This window comes from Panthera pardus, unplaced genomic scaffold, assembly GCF_024362965.1.
Source record: "Panthera pardus isolate Hobbes unplaced genomic scaffold, ASM2436296v1 HiC_scaffold_18, whole genome shotgun sequence".
Classification (NCBI taxonomy): domain Eukaryota; kingdom Metazoa; phylum Chordata; class Mammalia; order Carnivora; family Felidae; genus Panthera; species Panthera pardus.
The window spans coordinates 10,021,735-10,045,535 of NW_026526743.1; the positions used below are offsets into that span (position 1 = coordinate 10,021,735).

The following is a 23,801-nucleotide window of genomic DNA, read 5'->3' on the forward strand; positions in this document are numbered from 1 at the left end:
GAGACCATCTGGTCCTGGGCTTTTCTTCTGGAGAAGGTTTTCAGTTGCTGATTTGATCTCCTTACTTGTTAATAATCTGTTCATATATTTTCTGTTTCTTTGTGATTCAATCTTGGTAGTTCGTATGTTTCTAGAAATGTATTCATCTCTTCTTAGTTATCCAATTTCTTGAGTTGTAATTGTTGATAGTGGTCTCTCATGAACCTTTGTATTTCTGTGGTATCAGTTGTGATGTCTCCTCTTTTGTTTCTGATGTTGAGTCCCTCTCTTTTTCTTTTCATGGTTAGTCTAGCTAAAGGTTGTCAATTTTGTTGATCTTTTCAAAGAGAACAAAAACTTTTGGAGTGCCTGGGGGGCTCAGTCAGTTAAGTGTCCAACTTTGGCTCAGGTCATGATCTCACGGTTCATGGGTTCAAGCCCCACGTCAGGCTCTGTGCTGTCAGCTCAGAGCCTGGAGCCTGCTTCGGATTCTGTCTCTCCCTCTCTCTCTGCCCCCTCCCCCACTCACACTCTATCTCTCTCTCAAAAATGAATAAACATTTTAAAAATTTTAAAGAAAACAACAACTCTTAGTTTCATTGATCTTTTCTGCTGTCTTTTTGGTCTTTGTTTCATTTATTTCTTCTCTGAACTTTACTATTTCCTTCCTTCTGCTAACTTTGGGCTTAGTTTGTTCTTTCTAGTTCCTTGAAGTGTAAAGTTGGGTTGTTTGAAATCTTTTTTTTTTTTCTTAATGTAGGCGTTTTTGCTCGCATATCAGGAATTGACAGAATCCAAGAGTGGAGGTGAAGGTTGAGTGCTAATTTAAGGGGAAGTTGTCATCCACAGGGAACTTACAATTATCGAGAACCATTGCAGTGAATTAATTGAAGGTGATAAAACTTTGGTGACTTAAATACATAATGACTTAAAGGACATATGCAGGAAGTTCTCAGGTGATGGGGATGAGAATTAAAATGTGGTGACAAAAATAACTCAGAGAAGTAATGGTATGTGAGCAGCAGGTAGACCAAGAAGTAAGCCCCTCTCCCACCAGTGACTTCATTGTTTTCTTTCTTCTTCTCCACATTCCACTTCTTTCCCATGATAACCATGATGGAAGACAAGAGAAGGATGAGACAGTGGAGGAAATGAATGGAGAGGAACAACACACCTTTGATTCCAGGTGCTTTTTATACATTCCCATTGAGTCTCTAAAATAACTGAGGTATAGATAGAAGCCCCAAATAAGTGTTGGCTATGATGTGCCAGGCACTATCCCAAATGTACCTGTAGCTCTGTCTCTTTGAGAATCCTCACAACCCCATGAGCAGGTAGGCTCTGATCCCAAGATCAAAGGTGAGAAAAGAGGCACAGAGAGATCCTGTAATTTGGCCAATATGTGGCATTGAGAATAAAAACAACCAAGTGCATTTGAGTCTAAACACTAAGCCTGAGCACTGGATGTGCCCCCGGGTTTTTCCACAGGACAGAGAAACTTGGGGGGAAGGAGGTAAAGACAGTATCTGGTACGCAGTATGCTCTATAAAATATCGATTTGATAAATCTATCCTCTTGGGTGAGTTTTCATTTTCTTCTATTTTCATGTCTCCACAGGTCTGGTCTGTTCTCTCTCCCAATTGGTTGTCTTTGTCACTGGCACTGAGGTTCTAGGTCTCGAGAGGAAATAAGCGATGTGAATCAGAATTCTAGCTCTTTTTCCTGCTCTTCCTCCTGCTCTTCTTCCTCTCCTTGTTATTTGTTCCCATCCTTGATGTCCTCTGCCTCCTCCTCCTCCTCCCCTTTTGAAAATGGGGTCATGCTGTACATGGTCTATTTAAGCAAGGAGGAACTACAAAGGTTCAAGCAGCTTTTAGTGGATGAGAACCCCAGACCTGGCTCTGTCCAGATCACCTGGGACGAGGTGAAGACAGCCAGATGGGGGGAGGTGGTTCATCTCTTCATGGAGTACTTCCTTGGATGACTGGCTTGGTATGTAACTCGTGACATCTTTGCCAAGATGAACCAGACAGAACTGTGTCTTCAGGTACAGATGGAGCTAAATGGTAAGTAATAATCTGGTATAAAAATGGGGATGGGTTTCAGTGCTAAAGAAACAAATGCTTAACTGGCCAACCATACTGAATCAGAAGGTGGAGTAAGCTGATGACTGAGTGCAAAGGCAAAGACCATCATATGAGCATATTAACAACAACAACAACAAACTTAACCAGATACTGCTTATTTAGGACCTATCTGTAGCCCATCTTCGTTACTTATAGATGCCATGTTTGTGAATCTGACTACTCACTATAATTTATCTGTAACTCCGAAATCAACAATGGTGGTACTTTGATGCTCATTTACAGACATGCAGGATGGAGGACAATTGAATGCACATGTTTCCAACTGCAGACGAACAAAGCAATACTCTGCCTTCTTACCTGTGTTCCCATCCTGCAAACGAGTGTCTTTTCCATCATCTATTTAGTGCCACTTTTTGTGTGTTTTTGCGTATTTTGTTGGTGCCATTGCTGTTGAACCTGATCCCCAAAGCATAGTGGTGGAGTGCTATTTGGTGTCCTAAGCACAAAAGGGTCGGGACATGCCTTACAGAGAAAATACATGTGTTGGGTAAGCTTCATTCAGGCATGAGTTATAGCACGGTCGAATATGATGTCTTTAAACAAAAACAAACATATGGATTGAAGAGTCAAAAATGTAGACAGAGGCTATAGAAGTTATCTCTGTATTCACATGGGAGCAGTATTGGCTAATTGAATGTTCACAGTAATTTTATAGAACATAAATGGCATGAATAAGAAGAATCAATGACTATACGTGTATACGTGTATATATATGATTATGTTCATATACATATAAATCTGCACATAGATTTATACAAATACATCTATATGTGAACATACATATATATTAAAGTCTGTATATATTTTATATACACATACACGTGTGTGTGTGTTTTTGTGTTTATTTCTCCCTCTGTGTTTGGCTAGGCTATAAATTTGTTTTTGAACACCTTCCTCAGTACATCCTAAAACAGCACCATTTTCTCACTTCCTAATGTCATGATGGGGTCAAGACAATGTTCTTCTCCCTGGACTAAGGTGGTGAATTGTTGCCCCCATCCTGAAAGATCCCATCCCCTCCACATGGCTTTCCCTGTCCTGTCAGTCATTCCAGTGGAATATTCTCCTTCCCCGTCTGTTCCAGACATTCTACCCAGACTGGAGCCAGCAGATGCAAACCCAAGAGAAATGCCAGTGAATATGGAGGAAAGAGAATCTGGTATGTGCTGGCATCGTGACAAAGCCTGGAGGAAAATAGGCTGTGGGTTAGGGTGAGAAGCTCAGTTCCTGAAGCAGGGCAGATTATAAATGAGTAAGTCAGCATCTCTTCTATGAATCAGAACTTAAGATAAAAGAGTAGTTGGGGACACACATAACTCAAAGTCCAGCCACCAGTCCAGATGGAGGCAGGGGCCCCAGCTACATCCTTGAGACATCGCTCTGTCCTTCTAGCTCCCTCTTCTTTTGTGGGACCCAGTTTCAAGTAGTGTCTCCTGCCATGGTGGCCATCTTGATCACCAGCTACCCTACACATACATTGTACCCACTTAGCATCAGCAGAAAGAGGAGTATTTTCTCATTTCTCCAGCACTCATCCTAGAACTGACTCATCTAATGAACTGAGGTCCCAAGCTCATGAATGAATGATGTGATGAAATGCTCTGGTTGGTTAAGACTGGTTCATGAACTTCAGAGAGAGCTTGGTAATAGGACCAGCCCACAGCCCAATTTAACAAACTGAGGGCTGCAAGAGGAGGTTTCCCTAAAGAATCATGGTAGTGCTCTTGCCAGAATGGGAACGGTTGGTAGGCAGACAAATACAGTGCATCTCTTATTCCGTCCTCTTCTTCATTCTACCATCCTGGGCCATCAGAAGTCAGATTCTACAAAGAACCCAAATTATTTTTGTGCGAAGTGAGTTTGTGCTTCTCAGTCAGGTTGTGTGAAGAGACGAGGTCAAAAGGAACCAAGAGCCCAAGGCCAGCATTCTTATCTGCCATGAAACCATGTAGTAAGTGGGATGTGGGTTTCCCAACTCCAGCCTTAGCACAGTTAGATTTCACCTGTTCAACAAACACTGGAGGGCTTATAGATCTGACACCACAGTCTGAGACAGAGTCATAAACCCTACTTTATTTTGGAGATGGCAGGCTGGAGGCTGAGATTCTGTGACTGGCTTACCCTCATAGAGCTAACAGGTCCATAGATCTTGGACTTATAGTAAGCTTCCTTCTACCCATCAGCTGGGGCTGGGGGGGAATGCAATTGTACCAGACATCATGTCTAATTTGTAAAGTTTCCTGTTAAGGAGAGGGGAGAGAGAGTGAGAGTGAGAGTGAGAGTGAGAGTGAGAGTGAGAGTGAGAAAGAAAGAAAGAAAGAAAGAAAGAAAGAAAGAAAGAAAGAAAGAAAGAAAGAATGAATCACATGTTGGGATGAAGGTTGTGACAGATCCTGTTAACTCCTGACCCCATATCTCATGTGCTAACAGAATCCAGTTTCAATTAGGGGTAAAATGTGACCAGCCCTAAGGGAAATATTTTTTCCAGAATCCCTTAAAATTGGGGTTAACTATCTGACAACTCTAGGCCATAAGATATAATTAAAAATCTCCTGAGTTCATGAATTTGTACTGATAAAAGTAGACATGAGCTGTTAGTATGTCCCTCCTCCCCACTATTTCTGCTTTGAATACAAATGCCATAACCCACTACATAACAATAACATAGCTACAATAGCAGTGTCTTATTCATGAAGCAAGAAATATGAAGAATGGGCTCATAGAAATGTGATATTACTTGGCCCTGAAGCTTCAGAACCATGAAACCGATTTCAACATCTCTACACCACCCTCCCCATATTTCTTTAATAAAAAGCAACCCTTGTTCTGTTTAAGCCACTTCAAGTGGACTCTTCTGTTTACTCACAGCTTCTAACATTGTGCAGTGCTCTCCAGAAAAGTGCATGGCGTGTGCAGGTGTGTTGTTGGGCTTGATGTAGGCATCAAGGTCAGTTTTCTTTTTGTTCAATTAGTTCTCACAGATAACCCTGATGTTGTATCTGTATTTCTCCCATCTTGCTCATCTAGAAAAAATACAAGAGTACAAACTGCACGTGATCGATGAGTGTTCCACAACATGTAGCAAGACCACTTGGCCTGGGAACCATGTAGACTTCTTCTACCAAGAAATAGAGAGACACAAGAGGTTCTTACCATGTCTGTTTCTTCCCAGAAGACCTCAAGGGAGACAGCCCATGACTGTGGTCCTACAGGGAGTTGCTGGGGTTGGAAAAACAACCCTAGCCAAAAAGGTGATGTTGGAGTGGGCACAAAACAAGTTCTACCCCCATAAGTTCTGGTGTGCTTTCTACATCCATTGCCGGGAAGTGGCCCAGGTGGACAAGCAGAGCTTCTCGGAGCTGATTGCCCATAAGTGGCCAGGGTCAAAAGCTCTCATGTCCAAGATTATGTCCAAACCAGACCAACTTCTGCTCCTCTTTGATGGCTTTGAGGAGGTAACATTAACCCTCACAGATAGACCAACTGACCTGAGTGAGGACTGGAGCCAGAAATTGCCTGGGTCTATCCTGCTGACCAGTTTGCTGAGCAAAAGAATGCTTCCTGAAGCCACTATACTGATCACTCTGAGGTTCACGTCTCGGAGGAAACTTAAGCCCTTCCTAAAACAGCCCTCTTTTATAACCCTTACAGGGTTTGGTATGGCAGAAAGAGGCAAGTATTTCAGGACCTATTTCGGAAACAAGAGGGAAGCTGATGAAGCCTTGAGTTTCGTCATGGGAAACACGATTCTCTTGTCCATGTGCCAGGTCCCTGTGGTTTGCTGGATGGTGTGCTCTTGTCTGAGGCAGCAGATGGAGAGAGGAGCAGATCTCAGCCAGGTGTATCCAAATGCCACGGCTCTATTCATCCAGTATCTGTCTAGCTTATTTCCCACCAAGGCTGGAGGACTTCCCGGCAACACTCACCAAGAACAGCTGAGAGGTCTGTGTTACTTGGCTGCAGAGGGTATGTGGAACATGAAATGGGTGTTTGACCCAAAAGACCTGGAGCACGCCAAGCTGGAGGAGACCGCCGTTGCCACTTTTCTCCGTGTGAATATTTTTCAAAGGGTTGCAGGTGACCAAGACCGTTACACTTTTGCCTTCATGAGCTTCCAGGAATTCTTTGCTGCCTTGTGGTACGTCCTCTCCTCCCCGCAAAGACTCAGAAATTTCCAGGTGTTGGACAGTGTTCACGTCACACGCCTGATAGCCTACCCCGGAAGAAAGAAAAACTATCTCGCTCAGATGGGGCTTTTCCTATTTGGCCTTTTAAATGAAACGTGCGCTTTAGCCGCGGAGAAGTCATTCCGATGCAAGCTGACCCTGAGTAATAGAAAGAAGTTGTTGAAAGTTGCAGCCCTGTCACATGAATTTGGCCCCCCAACCCCACACCATGGCGTCCTACAGCTATTGTACTGTCTGCATGAAATCCAGGAGGAGGCATTTGTGAGCCAGATCCTAAATGATTGTCAGAAAGCTGCTTTGACCATCAGCAAGGTCAAAGACATGCAGGTGTCTGCTTTTTGTCTGAAGCACTGTAGACACCTGCGGTGTCTAAAACTGACCATCACCCTGACCGTCACCCAAGTGTCCACACCCCACCCAGAATCCCTCCGTTCCACTGAGTGAGTGCTCTCCTCTCTGCTTGGGCAGCCTGACCTGTCCAGGGACCTTGCCTGCGGTCCTCCCAGCGTCCAGGGCGACCACCTGTCCTGAGGCGGTCCCTTACACAAGGGACTTTCCATTTTAAAACCAGGACAGGAGGTGCTCCCAGGATGCAGATTTGCATGCTAAAACCAGGAGAATCCCAGAGAAGCAAAGTGATTTGTTTACCTTCTTTATCTCTAGTCTGCATCCCCTCCCCCCCTTCTACATGGGGACATTGCATCTGTCCCCCCTACTTCTGTGTGTCTCCAGCTCATTAGTCTGTAGGGAGGTGCTGTCCAATGGAAGTTTTCTCTGAGAGTGGAAATGCACCATCCAATAAGTGAACCGCTAGCTACATGTGACTACTGAGCACTGCATTAAAAAAAAAAAATGTTTTTAATGTTTATTTGGGTTTTTTTTGGGGGGGGGGGGGAAGGGTAAGAAAGAGAAGAAGACATAGAATGCGAAGCAGGCTCCAGGCTCCCAGCTGTCAGCACAGAGCCCAACACAGGGCTCAAACTCACAAACTATGAGATCATGACCTGAGCTGAAATTAGAGGCTCAACCTACCAAGCCACCCAGGTGCCCCCCTGACATGGCATTTTTCAATTTTATTTCATTTTGGGGCACCTAGGTGGCTCAGTCGGTTAAGCATCCGATTTTGGCTCAGGTCATGATCTCACAGTTCATGAGTTTGAGCCCCACGTCAGGCTCTGTGCTGACAACTCAGAGCCTGGAGCCTGCTTCTGATTCTGTGTCACCCCCTCTCTCTCTCTGCCCCTCCCCTGCTCACACTCTGTCTCTCTGTGTCTGTCAAAAAGAAAGAAACACTAAAAAAAAATTTTTTTAAGGTGAGAAATTTCCTTTGTGTTGGTGAGTCTGTTGATAATGTTTGCAGGAGTTCTTGAAGGGAGTTGGTATATTTATCCCAGCTTTTTTGGAGCTATAATTGATATATAACATTGATATATGTTTCAGGTATACAATGTAGTGATTTTATATATGTACACATTGCAAAATGATTACCATGATAAAGTTACTTAACATATCGCTCATCTCACATAGTTACAATTTGTGTGTGTGTGTGTGTGTGAACTTTTACAATCTACTCTCTTAGTGACTTTCAAATATATAACATGGTAAACGGTTTGCATGCTTTGACTACCTGTATCCATTCCTCTCCCCACTCCCATACACGGAGTTGGTATTATTTTGATGTATTTGTATTTAAAATGGATATGAAACGTACATGGCTTTATTTAATGGGATTTTATTTTAAACAAAAATTACATGCTAGTGTAAGTATTCCAAACTTTTCTTTTTTTTCATCTAACAGGTCTTAGAAATATTTTTTTAAAAATTTTAATGTTTATTTATTTTTGAGAGAGACAGAGACAGAATGCGAGTGGGTTACGGGCAGAGAGAGAGGGAGACACAGAATCCGAAGCAGGCTCCAGGCTCCGAGCTGTCAGCACAGAGCCCAACGCGGGGCTCGAACCCACGAGCTGTGAGATCATGACTTGAGCCGAAGTCGGACGGTCAACCCACCGAGCCACCCAGGCGCTCTGGTCTTAGAAATATTTTAATATCTGTGCACACTTTCTTTAATGGTTCTTCTTCAACGAGGTGTACTAAAGTCTCCCAAAAATAGGTGTACTGGAGATAATTATAGCAGTTCCCCCTTCGTATGCTTGTGGGTTATTTCCAACTATTTAATACAAACAGCATGAAACAAAATTCCTCATAGGCATCTCTTGGTCAGCCTTTCTGAAAAAGATTGCATGGGGGGAAATGAAGGGGGAAATGAGCAGGTGTTTCCAGAGCCACACTACATTACATGCGAGTCTAGCTATGCATTTTCCTCTCCTGCACTCACCATGCCAAAAGAGACTAATATTCCCTTATTCTCCTACACAGGGTCTTTTTTTTAATTTTTAATAACAGTTTTATAAGCAAAGAGTAAGACTAGAGAATGCAGATATAATTTAATCTCTGCCTCCATATAAATCCTAAGTGGTTAAAACAGCAACTCTCTTTCTTTCTAAGTCATGGGGAAATACAGGTACCTTTCTTTACCTAAGGCTACAAGTCTTCCTGGAATAAAATGCGAAATCTTGTAATGGTTCTTCTGGGCATTTTTTTTTTTAAGTGAGGGAGTCTTACTGGAGTCATAAAGGGGTCTGTGGATCACAACCAAGGTAAGGGAACACCAGCCCTGGGTTTACAAGTGGGTTTGCTCAAGTTTAATCTCTGACGACAAGCCACGGGGTTTTTTGTCTCTTGCACACAGACCGGAAAGCAGCGATCAGTGTTTTCTCTGGTGGCGAGACTTCTGCTCCGTGTTTTGGACACATGAGGGTTTGGAAGTCCTGGCTGTGACAAACACTTTTATGGGGACTGATTCAGCGAGGGCTCTTCATGCAGCTCTGAGACACCCTCGATGTCCACTGCAAAAACTAATGTGCGTATAACACAGACCCTGGTTGGAAGGAATTCCATGGAAACAGTCTGCTTCCCATCCCGTTTTTCTTCCCCTTCTCTGCTCACATAGACTTGCAGAAACCACCCATGTTTATATTTTTCCCCCTTCTAGTTGTAATGAGGCAGAACAAACAGCTCTGTGTAAGTTTAAGGTGTGCAGACTAATGCTCCCTCTCTCTCTGCCTCTCCCCTACTCATGCACTCTCTCTCTCTCTCAAAAATAAATAGTTTTAAAAATTAAAAAAATACACACATCACCTTCTAGAGTCACCTTCTAGAGTTACCTTCTAGAGTTAGTTTAATTTTTAAAAATTAAAAAAAAATACACACATCACCTTCTAGAAGTTAAATTTTTTTCTTCTTTGTGATAAGAAGGATCTGCTCTCTTGGCAACTTTCAAATAGACCAGCCAGTGGTGTTAACCACAGTCATCAGGCTGTACGTCATGTCCCCAGTACCGGGAAGCTTGTACCTTTTGACCACCCTCACCCAATTCCTCCACCTCCTGCCTGACAACCACAAAAACATATCTCTTCCTGAGCTTTAGGGTTTGTTGTTGTTGCTGTTGTTGTTGTTGTTGTTTTAGGTCCACATATCAGTGAGGTCACTTTTCCGTTAAGACATACAAATGGAGGGGCGCCTGGGTGGCGCAGTCGGTTAAGCGTCCGACTTCAGCCAGGTCACGATCTCGCGGTCCGTGAGTTCGAGCCCCGCGTCAGGCTCTGGGCTGATGGCTCGGAGCCTGGAGCCTGTTTCCGATTCTGTGTCTCCCTCTCTCTCTGCCCCTCCCCCGTTCATGCTCTGTCTCTCTCTGTCCCAAAAATAAATTCAAAAAGTTGAAAAAAAAAATTAAAAAAAAAAAAAAAAAAAAGACATACAAATGGAAGGGCGCCTGGGTGGCTCAGTCAGTTAAAGGTCCAACTTCAGCTCAGGACATGATCTCATAGTTTGTGGGTTCAAGCCCCGTGTCAGGCTCGGCGCTGACAGCTCAAAGCCTGGAGCCTGCTTCCGATTCTGTCTCTCCTTCTCTCTCTCTGCCTCTCCCTTGCTCATGCTCTGTCTCTCAAAAAATAAATAAATAGTAAAAAAAATTTTTTTTTGTTTAAAAAAACATACAAATGGGGTAGGCTTCCCCATTTCACAGATGAACGAACTGAGGCACAAGATGATACAGCTGATATGTACTTAAAATATGGTTTAACTGGACATCTTGTCTCCAGAGTCTGTTCTCATAGCCAATACCCCATGTTCTTGCTCCCTGTGCTTTTTAATACCTAGAAACCCAGTAGCTCCTCAAAATTGCTTGAAATAGCCCACCAGACATCATGGGGCTGCCCATAGCCAGCATCTGACCTATTTTCTCTGCTGTTACTATAACGATTATTATTAGCTCCCACTTATCGAGTGCCTACTGTACATCAAGCACCGTGCAGTACCAATTACAGGTATCGTGTATGTTAATTCCCATACCCATCTGAAGGAGAAGGCATCCTTCACTCTCTCGTGGACTCAAAACTGAAGTTTGGAAGGTAAGGGATATATGTAAGTTTGCCCAACCAGGGAGGCCAAGCTGAGCTGAGAACAACCTGGTTCGGAGCCCTGGACCACACAGAAAGGCTCTCACATGTGTATAGACTAATTGAATGTAGAACTGATTAGCAAATGGGCACGTGTTGGTCAAAAAGTACAAACTTCCAGTTAGAAGATAAGTTCTGGGGATCTGATAAGACAGCATTGTGACTGTAGTCAACAATACCATATTGTAAACTCCAAAGTTGCCAAGAGTTGATCTTCAACGTTCCCATCATAAAACAAGTAATGATAATTTTGTAATGGGATGAGGGTGTTAGCCAATGCCAAGGCAGCAACCATTCTGCAATATATTAGTGTATTAAATCAACACATTGTGCACCTTAACTCATACATTGTTATGTGTCGATCACATCTCAATAAAGCTGGAGGATAAGAAGGACTAATTAGCCACCTTGACTGTGGTAATAATTTCATGAGTGTAATATATATATATATATATATATATATATATATATATATATATATCCAACACCAAATGATAATCCTTAAATACATGATAGATGTGTTTACTGATATATCATTTATACCTCAGTAAAGCTGTTTTTGTAAAAAGAACTAATTAGCCGATAAGATCTTGTAACTAGGAGCTGCTTACTTCTCCAGCTTTAGACACGTGAATCCCTCCATGTTGAATGAAGACTTCTTCCAAGTTTTGATTGAAAACCGGTATATGAGACACTTGGAAATACAAGGCACAGAAGTGAGATGTGAGACCATGGAGTTTCTGTGCACAGCCTTGAAGTACCCACAGTGTTATCTACAGCGTCTCAGGTAAGACAAGCCTGGGATTGAGAGAGACCCAGACTGGTTTTCCGGAGGTGGGATTACATGTGTGGTCTGCCTGCCATCTTTCTTTCGATCTAGTTGGTTGTTTTTTTTTTTCCAAGGTGTACAACATGATGATTTGATATACACACACGTTGAGAAATAATCATCACCATCAACCTCACCTAGTTACCATTTGGGGGAAGGAACATTTAAGATCTCCTCTCTTGGCAAATTTCAAGTATATAATACGGTGCTGTTAACTACAGCTGTATGTTAGATCCCCACAATTCACACATCTTACAACCCAAAGACCATCTTCTTCCCCTTACCGCTACACTCCTGACCTTGGCAACCAACATTCTACTCCCTGGTTCTAACTTTCACTCAACTTTTCACACTCTACAATTTGACCATATCCTAGATATGTCTAAGATACAAGACTAGAGCTACTCCGGTGGTGAGCTTGACTCCCCTCATACTGGCTTGCAAGAGGTGATTTCTAAGAACACAGGAGTTTTGTGAGCTGATTTTCTTTCTTTCTTTTTTTTAATTTGTTTATATTTGTTACAACCTCTTAAAGCATAGTGTGACTTGAGAACTACATTTCCACTCACAAAACTTGAGGAGTTACTTCTCCAACAGCTTTACAACATGCCTAAAGCAGGCTTATAATTTCGCTACTCTAAACGATGCTCTTCTTTGGAAAACAAGCCCTATAGTCACTCCCATCAAGTTGGTTCAGTTTAACACACTAGTTTCTAGAGGCCTGGTACATGCAGCTGATAACCACAGGGGACAGAAGATTTAAAAAATAGATCCTAGGAGGTGAAGGTTGTTCTAACCAAGATTTTGCTTTTAAACATCAAGGTATAGTTCAGAACACTTCAGTGACAGAAACATTTGGTCTTACTTGATGGCTAACACTTTAGACGATGCAGTTCACATTGGGTTACATACACCTTACGACGAATGTACCTTGTCCTGTTAAGAGCAGCTAGCATGGCACTAGAAAAGAAAAACCAGCTGGGCTCTAGTTTCTATGCATGATTTTCAAACGCCATTATTACAAAGTTATACAGACTTACAATTAAATAAACTATATGAAAAAAAACAAATTTAGGGGCACCTGACTGGTTCAGTCAGTAAAGCATGTGGGGTGAGTTCAAGCCCCATATTGGGCATAGAGCCCACCAAAAAAAGAAAAAAAGAAAAAAGAATACTAGATTATCAAAATTCATCACCTCCTAATTTCTTTACTATACTATTATTGATGCCAGCATTCAGCAAACTTTTTCTATAAAGGTCCAGATAAGTATTTTCAGCTTTGTGGGCCATACAGTCTTTTGTCATGACTTTTCAACTCTGCCGTTATAGGTCTAAAGTTTCCATGGCCAATATGTAAATGAATAGGTATGGCTATGTTCAATAAAACTGTATTATTATTAATTTGTTAAGCATCTGTGAATAATACAAGTTATTAATAGCTATTATTAATAATTTATTAAAAATTTATTAATAACTCTATTCACTATATAATTTACTAATATTTATTGTGGGCACAGGATTTGAATTTCATTTAATTTCCATGTGTCACAAAGTATTGTTCTTTGATCTTTTTTCACCATTAAAAATTTTTTTTTAATGTTTATGTATTTTGAGGCGGGGAGAGGGGTAGAGAGAGAGAATCCTAAGCAGGCTCCAAGCTGCCAACGCAGAGCCTGACATGGGTCTCAAACTCATGATGTGAGATCATGACCTGAGCCAAAATCAAGAGTCAGACACTTAACAACTGAACCACCCAGGCGCCCCTAAGAAGTTTTCTAAATTCTTAGTTCACAGGCTGTACGAAACCAGGTGGCCAGCCAGACTTAGCCCATGGCCATAGTTTGCCAACTCCCAGTATGTGTTTCTGAGGTTGTTGCATTTGTGTGGTGGGGTGCTCCTGCACGTCTCTCCCCAACTGTGCGTCCAACAACTTGACATTGGTAGCTTGAAATCAGCCACCGTGGAAGCATTCACACTAGACATTGGTAAACATTGCACATCAGGGCTTTTGTTCTCCAGAGTCAATGGCTGAACATCTACCAGCACCCAAGTGCTCAGCATCCCGACCAGTCTCTCCGTGTGTGACGCCGAACCGACACAGCTTGAGCAGTCTCTTGTTTCCATCTGCCAGCTCTGCTCCTTCACACCCGTCAGAGCTGAGTGGAGCCTGGATAATCTCGACATTTAACGGAACGAGGCTCAGGTGGCCAGACTGGAGGTAGGGCAGCACAGTAGTTTGCTAGCGATCGACTTGAGATGGAAACCTAGCTTGGCAAGATGGCAGGTGGGTGACATGGGAAGACTTGTCTCACATGACTGAAATCTCAGTCCTTCATCTTGAAGATTGTTTGTTGGATGAATGTAAAAAGAAGCTGTATTTCAAGGGCTGAATTGAGTCCCTGCTTCATAGTTAGAGCCCAGTTGCAAGACCATGCCAGTTGGGTCTGACCCCAAGTGCTGAAGCTTTCCTGCTGGAAAGGATGGAAGTAACCCCTGGAGTCACTCTGTGTGAAAAACAAGGATGTGAGACGGCTCATGGGATCTATGTGTCTACACGGGTACCATTTTCCCCAGGGGTTCAGGCTGGGCATTTTTCTGTGGCCTCCATAGCCTGGAAGACTGCTCACTTAACCCTAAAAGTTGGATTGATATTGCCAGGCATCTCAGAAGTAACATACACTCAAAGACACTAATATTAGGAAGTAGCTACCTGGAGACATTTGGGGAATATTACCTGTCCGTGGCCCAGCTGGAGAGGCTGTCATAAATCTTTCTGTTATTGTCATGACTGCTGTTCATTTGTGTGGTGAACTGAGTGCTTCTGGGAGAAAAGCAGTCATGGGGGAATGTGTGCCAACTTAAGTCTGGTGACTGATATAATTACATAGACGGGTCCATGAAAAGCTGAGGACAGACCAAGAATGTCTCCATAAAAGTACACATTTATACCCAAGACCCTGGAATACATAATTATAGTGAGCCTGATATATCTGTCATCTAGTTTATGAACTAGAGGCTCACCAGTATTATTTTCCTTCCTCACTAATTGTATTGATTCTTGCCCCCCTCCCCCACCTCATGATAGCCACCTCGAATTGGGCTGATCAGGCCCCCCACACATGTATTCTTAAACTGAGCACCACACAGTTTTTCACTGCTTTGAATTTCACATAAGTGGCCTCAGCTTAGTATGTGTTCTTTTTCTGATCAACCGACACTTTCGTGCTCCGTGGTTTTGGAAATCTATTCACCTTCACTACTGGATGATCATGTGTGTGTGAATAGGCACCATCTACTGGCCGCTGAGGTTTGGGCTGTACACACACACACACACACACACACACACACACACACACACACTGTGATGAATGCTCCAGCAGTAAGATCTCTGGGTCATGGACAGCGTCCGTGTTCCATTTTACCTGCTTATTTCCAGCATCTCTGCACCCGTTTGCACCCTCTCCAGCAGGTAGCCACCAGTTCCCAGAACTCCAGTCCCTCGTCCACTGCTGTTACCGTCCATCTGTCTTCTCCTTACTGTTTTTTGCCAGTCTGCCGAACAGGAGGTGGTACCTCATTGTTCTCATTTGTATTTCCTTTATTACTATGAGAATGTTTTCATGACCTTACTATTCACAGCAGACTATGAATGCCTGCTCATGTCTTTAAAATGCATCTCTTTTAAGCATACATTTTTGAAGCTTGTGAAGGGCTGTCTCTCCCGGGCCACCCCGGTGCCCATTATGTATTGTTTAGTCATTGGTGGTCTCTTTCCCATCCTTGTAAATCCCTATTGCTGTTTTCCTGACCCACATCTCCTCCACTCCCCTAGCCTCACAGGAAGGCTGATAACCTCTCCTTTAGGACTCGGAAGCCCTAAGGGGTGGTTACAGAGGTGTGATGACACTTTCACACTGAAAAGAACACCCCAGATGGCCATGTTCCTCTCTCAGTTTGGGACATGCACATGAATGAAATTGCATCCCATCTGTGTCTTTCTGCCCAACAGGTTGGAGAATTGTGACTTCACACTGCTTTCTTGTACAAGTCTTACTTCTTCCCTCAAGAGAAATGAGAACCTGACCCATCTGAGCTTGGCAGAAAATGCTTTGAAAGACGAAGGAGCAAAACAGCTTTGCAGTGCCTTACAGCACTCTTCGTGCCCTCTACAGAGGCTGGTGTGAGTCCCAGAATGTCTTGTTTGAGACTGCCTGGAGTATAACAGAGTGATTGAGGTAGCCGTGCATGTGTGCATGCGTGTGTGTGTGTGTGTGTGTGTGTGTGCGTGCGCACTGATCTCTATCATAAATTCTTTTTAAAAAATTTTTATGTTTATTTATTTTTAAGAGACAGAGAGAGACAGAGGCATGAGCAGAGGAGGGGCAGAGAGAGAGGGAGACACAGAATCAGAAGCAGGCTCCAGGCTCTGAGCTGTCAGCATAGACCCTGACATGGGGCTCAAACTCACGAACCGTGAGAACATGACCTGAGCTGAGGTTGGATGCTTAACTGACTCAGCCACCCAGGTGCCCCATCATGAATTCTTTAAATGATTTCCCTTGTGTCAGGATGTATGATACTGTGACTTATAACATAAAAAATATGTATTTGGTCTTCGTCCCTGTTTCTGGCACAGAGGTCCCCAAGCCCTTGGAAATACCTAAGTGGTGAGAGCCATAAAGGCATCTTTTATTATGTTAATGAGGTGGCTTGTGGAAAGTTCCTAAGGATGGAGGCTTGCTGCCCCAAGGACCAGCCTTGTGATGAGTGGGTTAGAACTTTAAGTCCTATGCCCTGACCTCTGGGGAGAAGAGAGGAGAGGAGAGGCAGGTGGAACCAGCCACCCATAGCCAATGATTTAATTAATCATGCCTACATAATGAAGCCTCATAAAAACCCCAAAGGATGGGATCTGAGAGCTTCTGGGTGGATGAACACGTTCAGATGTGGGAAGAAAGGCACACCTGGAGAGGACATGGAACCCCCCACATCCTTTCTCCATGCCTGGCCCTACACATCTCTCCCGTCTGCTGTTCTTGAGTTCTAACCTTTTATAATAAAATGGTAATGTAATGAGTAAATGGGTTTCCTGAGTTCTGTGAGCTGCTCTGGCAAATTAATCAAATCCAAGGAGGGGGTCATAGGAACCTCTCATCTATAGTCAGTCGATCAGAAGCACGGGTAACAGGTGATTGGCCTCCTAGGTTGGAAGAAGGCACTGGAACCTTCAGTTTATAACCCACTGTTCAGAAGCACAGGTAATAGTCTGGGCTCGTGCCTGGTATCTAGGGAGGGGATGATGTAGGGGAAGCAGTCTTGTAGGACTGAGCCCTTAACCTGTACAATCTGATGATCTGTAGATGGTATCAGAAGTGAGTTGAATTCTTGGACCCTATTGACGTCTAAGAATTGTTTATTAGTGTGGGAGACCACCCCACACATGTTGAAATTAGTCTCAGAGCACCAATGCACAGTGCTTTTGTCTATTATTAATAGAAAATAAACTCAGATGGTCTTCAACCATAAATTTTCTAGCTCATAAAACCAGAAATGAGAGAGTGGCACAAAATACCCCCTGAACCCATTACACTTTCAGCTTCCCCAAAAAGAAGCAGAAAATGGTACAGCTGCTTTGGAAAATGGTCTAGCTGCTCCTCAAAAAGTTAAATCTAGACCTAACACATGAGTCAGCAATTCCACTCACAGGTACACACACGACAGAAATAAAAAACGTACATCCGCACCAAAACTTGTACACCGATGCTCATAGGGGCATTATTTACAATAGCCAAAAAGTGGAAACAACCCTAGTGTTTATAAGCTGATGTGTGAATGAAGAAGGGTCGGTGCATCCATATGATGGAATATTATTCAACCGTAAAAAGGAATGACGTATTGACACATGCTACAATATGGATGAATCGTGAAAATATTATGGTAAATGAAAGATGCCATATTTTTTTTTTTGAGATCCTGATTTCACTTCCTTCAGATTAATATCCAGACAGCAGTTGCTAGACTGGGGGGTGGTTGGGGGAAGAATCTGGGAATTAAAAGGGTACAGGGTGTTCCTTTTTGGGGTACTGAAAATATCCTAAAATTGTGGCAAACGTGCACCTTTGTAAATATACTAAATGACGTTGATTTGTACAATCTAAATTGGTGAATGATACAGCATGATAATAATATCTTGATGTTATATCCAAAAAAAAAAGCGGGGTGGGGGGCAAGAAAGGAATAAAATCTAAGGGTGTTTCATTGGTTTTCTTGACATGTGTTCCTTCGCAGGCTGAGAAACTGTAACCTGACCTCCGAGTGCTGTCAGGAAATGGCCTCTGCTCTGGATAAAAATAAAAATTTGAGAAGCCTGGACCTGGGTTTTAACAGTCTGAAGGATGATGGTGTTATCCTGCTCTTTGAGGCCCTCGAGAATCCTGAGTCTGTCCTCCAGATTCTGGAGTAAGTTACCCCCATCCCCTCCTTTGCAACGAGGACAATGGTCTGTAAAATTCTTAGTGGAATGCAGGATCCAAGTCTTCCAGGAAGCTTGTGTGCCATGGTTCTGAAGGTGGTTCCTCAGACTGGGAACTTGTTCATCTGGGGAGTCGTTAGAAATTATTGCAGTGTTGGCCTTTCTTGGTCTGTTTTGTTTTGTTCAGCATAACTATGGCAAGGTGCCTCTCTGACATCACAAATGGTGGGATTTCCTTCTTTCTTGCAGCTGAGTAATATACCATTGTGTGTAAACACCATGTTTTCTTTATCCATTCATCTGCTGGTGGGCATGCAGGCTGTTTCCGGAGGGTAGCTATCATGAGTAATGCTGCAGGGAATGAGGTGCAGGTATCTCTTGGAGATCCTGGTTCCAGCTCCTTTGGTTGAGTACACAGAAGTAGGGCTGCTGGGTCGTGTGGTGCTCTGGAGGCGGGCTCTCTTTGACCAGCATGCCCAAGTGGTTCCCTGGCATGGTACACTTGGAGTACCAATGTTCTAGGAAACAGTCTTCCATCCAGTAAAAGAAAGTGTATTTGTTGGCTGTGGACTGATGCCTGAGATAGCTGGCCTTCTGAAATCAACTTTTGTACTTATAAATTCTTTTCTTTACATATATATTTTTTCTTCTTCTTCTCCTAAATGGTCTCTATGCTAACATGCACACTAGCCAAAGATTTGGCAAGATTCATCCTATTTTTAATGAGTATCGTGGTTAGATTAAGTATTTGGAAAAGATTTGGAAACGTCTCTTCTCTGGTGATCAGTGGATATGGGTGAAAGTGCTTTGCCTCTTTTCTGCCCACATAATCTGTTCTCTATTAGTATAATTTAGGTTTTAAGTCTAGATCATTAAAATCATTGTTTTATGTTACATCTCTAATTTCTTTCTTTCTTTTTATTTTAGAGAGAGAGGGGGAGGAGTAGAGAGAGGGAGAGAGAGAATCTTAAGCAGGATCCATGTTCAGCATGGAGCCTGACTTGGGTCTCTATCTCACAAACCATGAGATCATGACCTGGGCCAAAATCAAGAGTCAGACGCTTAATCAACTATCCCACTCAGCTTCCCCTACATCTCTAATTTCTTAGGATATCCTGATAATGGATTTCACTTTTGTTGATAATTAGCCAGTAAAAAAAAATTTCATTGTTCATTGTAGCTCATGATTCTTTTTCATTTTTTAAAGATTTTTTATTTTAAGTAATCTCTACATCCAATGTGGGGCTCAAACTCACAACCTCAAGATCAAGAGTTGCATGCTCCACCAACTGAGCCAGCCAAGTGCCCCAGCTCATGATTGTTTTTCTCCAGAAATTTAATCTTGGGTTTTAAATACTGATTTATCTCTTAAATTGAGTGAAATACATTTTCAAGGATGAAATAGTGGCTGATGGGCATTGAGGAGGGCACCTGTTGGGATGAGCACTGGGTGTTGTATGGAAACCAATTTGGCAATAAATTTAATATTAAAAACAATAATAAATAAATGAATAAATAAACAAACAAACTTGAAAAACAAATGAACAAACAAAAAGAATGAAATAAATTTCCAGATGAGCATTTATGTAGTGTTCTCTAAGCCTTTGCTTGTGTGAGACTACTTTTCAAAATCTACTACTTTTCACTGATGAGCAGTAACCTGGCTGAGTATGAAATTCATAGACCCCTCTGTATCCCAAACTTCTTTTTTTTTTTAATATATGAAATTTATTGTCAAATTGGTTTCCATACAACACCCAGTGCTCATCCCAAAAGGTGCCCTCCTCAATACCCATCACCCACCCTCCCCTCCCTCCCTCTTCTTGATCTAAAAATCCCCTAGATTTCATTCTATAGAATTCTAGTCTTGTAGAAAAGCCATCGACATCTTTATTTTTCCCAAGAAGAACCCAGACTTCTATTGCTTATTCTTTTCATTTTATTTTATTTTATTTTATTTTATTTATTCTTTTCATTTTAAAAACAGTCCTCACATACCTGTGCGTCTTATTTATAATTAGAATTATTTTAGGGATGCTTTGCGGCTCTTGATCCCAGGATTGTATGTTAGAGCCCAACGCTGGGTGTGGAGATTAGTTAAAAATACAATCTGGGGGCATCTGGGTGGCTCAGTCGGTTTAGCATCCGACTTCAGCTCAGGCCATGATCTCACAGTTTGTGAGTTCAAGCCCCACGTCCGGCTCTGTGCTGACAGCTCAGAGCCTAGAGCCTGCTTCAGACTCTGTGTCTCCCTCTCTCTCTGCCCCTCCCCTGCTCCCACACACTCTCTCAAAAAGAAATAAACATTTTTTTATTTAATAAAAAATAAAAGCTTTTAAAAAATAATTAATTTAGAATGACTTGCCTCCTTCTGTCAAAAGGAAATGATTTAAGTGACTCTAAATGAGGTTAGGGAACTTTTTGGCTGGTGTGCACAGGGAGGACCAGGGACCTACCTGACAGAAAGAAAGTCAGGGCCTTTGTAAACTAAGGCAAAGCTGAGTGATGCCCTTGTAGTTTTGGCTTGGGCAGCAGCTCCCAGCTTGTCATTTATGGGCTAGCAGAGATGCACAGGGCAGGGGAGGCAAGCACTCAGAATGAAAGCAAACGGTCCACAAGTAGGAGACACAGGGATCCCAAGGCCTCCTCTGTTATGTCTGCTCTGCACTGCTTATAATAGCCTTGCTCCTGGGGAGATTGTACTCCTTGTTCAAAGATGGGAGCCAAAACCACCCCCTTCTTGTACCTTTCGCTCACCCACGCACCACTTCCTCTTATATGCCTGTTCTGAATTTATGATACACAGCACTTCTGTGACTCAGCTCCTTTCTGGACCTGTCTCTCCCTTTTGCCATGAACACTGCCTGTGAGGGCAAAGGTATCTTTCTAGAATACTGAAACCATGCTCTTTGCATATATTTATCTGGTGACCTGCCTGCCCCCCACCACCCCCAATCAACTATGAGTTCCAGGAAGCCAGGGATGCTGTTTTCTTCATGGTTGTGTGCCTTGGTACACAGGTGGTGCTAAATAAATATTTTTTGAATGAACAAAGCTAATGCACAGTGACAATCAATTTCTAAAAGAGATTGTGTGGCTCCTCACTTCTTGGAGTTAAGACTTTTATAGCCTACCCTGGACAGCCATCCTAAACTACAAGAAAAAACTGACGCATCTGTAGCACGTACTTAACCCATGTTTGGAAGGAAATGCCTCATTCCAGGGGGTGTGATTTCCAGGATTCGGATTGGCTGAGCTCTCCGATGTGGGGCGTGGCCACTTGTCTACTGTCTGCTTCCACCCCACAAGTTGGAAAGGTGCCTGTTCACCTGTGTCTGTTGCCAGGCTATGGCCTCCATGTTCCTCCACAACCAGAGCCTGAGATACCTGGACGTGAGCAAGAATGACATCGGGTGCAGGGGCATACTGCTCCTGCAGGAGGCTTTTCAGCAGCGCAAGTGGAAAGTGAGGGCTGTTTTGTAAGTCTCTGTTGGGTTCCCTGTGCAGAAAAACAACAGCCCAAGCAAAGCTCCTGGACAAGAGGGAAACTCTGGACCTAAAAAGCTATTGCAGCTGTTGCTGATTTTCCTCTCATTTCCTGGGGATTTATATTTTCCTGGTGCCTGTTGGGAACATTGGCCTGCACTCTCCTGTCGGATTTTAACTTCCTTCTGTCCTTCACCTTCCCTCCTTGTGTTAACTGAGTTAGTCACCACTTACCAGCCATATGACTGTGAACAAGTTCCTTTACCTCTCTGAGTCTCAGTTTCCCCATCTGTGAACTGGGATGGCAGCTTCCTCCATGGAGATGTGACGCCACAGCGTTCTCAGTCAGCGGTGGATTCTGGGTGGAGGTTGTAAGGGTATCTGGAGTTTTCATTATCTATTGCTCGGTAACAAATTACTGCAAAGCTTAATCCCTTAAGGCAACACACGTTAATTTTCTTGTAACATTTCCAAGGGTCAGAACAATGGGAGCGTTTTGGCTGGGGAGTTCTAGCTCATGGTCTTCACTGACAGGGTATGATGGAGACTTAGAAGAGTGATTTCTATGCTCACCCATGTGGCTGTTGGCAGGAGGCCTCGATTACTCTCTGTACGGCTGCTCATGACGATGCAGCTGGCTTCCTCCAGAACAAGTGAGAGACAGAGAGAGGACACCCAAAAAAAGACCTCAGTCTTTGATCTCTTCAGTTGAAAGTGGCATCCATCATTCCTGCCCTATTCTGCTGGTGACACAGACCAACCATAGCCCAAGAAGGGAGGAGACTCCATCAGAGTGAGAATAACAGGGCAGAATCACTGGGCCATCTGAGGCTGCTGACCACACTTAGTAAGTGGTTGGACGGAGGACCTCGGCCACCATCCCTGACTCCCCAGAGCAGTAGTCTGGTCTTGGTTTGCAGCATGGGACCAGAGTGGTCTCCAGGGTGGTGCACTTCTGTCTTCAAGGTTCTGTGTACGTTTCTAGGAACACACACACACATGCACACCAAATGTGAGACAACAAAGCCTGATTCTTGTCCTTCACAGGGAGACGAAGCAGAACTACGCAGCAGAGACAATGACAAGGCTGGAGGGCCCAGCTGTGAAGAATGAAGTCCTGAGGATCATACAGGACTGGAGCATTGAGTACTGGGAGGAGGCAAGATGGATGGAGTGATCTGGCGACCCCACCCTGGGTATTTTTTTCCTAGAGAAAACTTGGGGAATTTTGGCCTATTCTGTGGGCCATTCTGAGTCTGGAATGGCCCAATTGTTTCTGGAAAATGGTGTGGGGCATGACCTCTAAACAGCTCCCTTGGAGATGTTGACGGTCATGTGTTAGACATGGATTAGTCACTGAGTTGGGGAAACCAGCCCTCTTCCACCCCTGGCTTCTGGAAGTCCTTGAATTTGTCCTGTTAATATTGTCTCTGGGAAGTATCTGAATTGCCTATGAGGATATCAGAAGAATTTAATTAAAAATGTATACATAAATGCAATGTGAAAGCTTTTCAAGTGTTATTTATTTACCAGTAGACTAGTAGATCAATGGAAGAAACCTCAGGGGCACTGGGGTGGCTAAGTTGGCTGAGCATCCAACTCTTGGTTTCAGCTCAGGTCATGATCTCACAGTTGTGAGTTCAAGCCCCGTGCTGGGTGTGGAGCCTGCTTGGGATTCTTTCTCTCTCTCTCTCGTTCTCTCAAACATTAATAAACTTTTTAAAAACTGAACTTCTAAAAATGATTTTAGTGTATTAATACAATAAAACAAATTAAGGCAAATGTTTCTTGGACACATAGCAGGCTGAACTAGATCCTTGCTCTAGAGAGTGGTTCCCTACATGCTCTGTCTCCTCGTGGTCCACAGAACTTTGAGAAACTCTAGTAATATGTAGATGACCTCCCCTCCAACCTGACAGGAAGGGACTATACATCACAGGGCAGTCTGAACTTTCCAGGTCTAAATCATGTCGTACATGAATGAAGGAGTTAGGACAGCATTTGGAACTCAAAGATATAGAGGCAGCCATACGATATTTTTCTCTTGAAAAACTCATGTTTTGGGGCGCCTGGGTGGCTCAGTCGGTTGAGCGTACGACTTTGGCTTGGGTCATGATCTCACGGTGAGTTCGAGCCCCACGTCAGGCTCTGTGCTGGCAGCTCGGAGCCTGGAGCCCGTTT

General features: G+C 43.3%; 2 protein-coding genes across 6 annotated transcripts in view; one reads left to right on the forward strand and one right to left on the reverse strand.

Moving 5' to 3' along the window:
* The window catches only part of NLRP13 (NLR family pyrin domain containing 13), a 103,409-nt gene that overhangs the window by 43,103 nt on the left and 36,505 nt on the right, over window positions 1–23,801 (reverse strand). The gene's annotated exons all lie outside the window — the stretch shown is intronic.
* Window positions 1,754–22,055, forward strand: NLRP8 (NLR family pyrin domain containing 8). The gene is given in 11 exon segments (XM_053906474.1): window positions 1,754–2,045; window positions 3,211–3,285; window positions 5,154–6,706; window positions 7,461–7,490; window positions 8,223–8,242; window positions 9,066–9,236; window positions 11,453–11,620; window positions 14,273–14,422; window positions 15,732–15,842; window positions 17,951–18,125; window positions 21,444–22,055. Coding segments are annotated over 11 exon segments (2,919 nt in total). The 3' UTR covers window positions 21,618–22,055.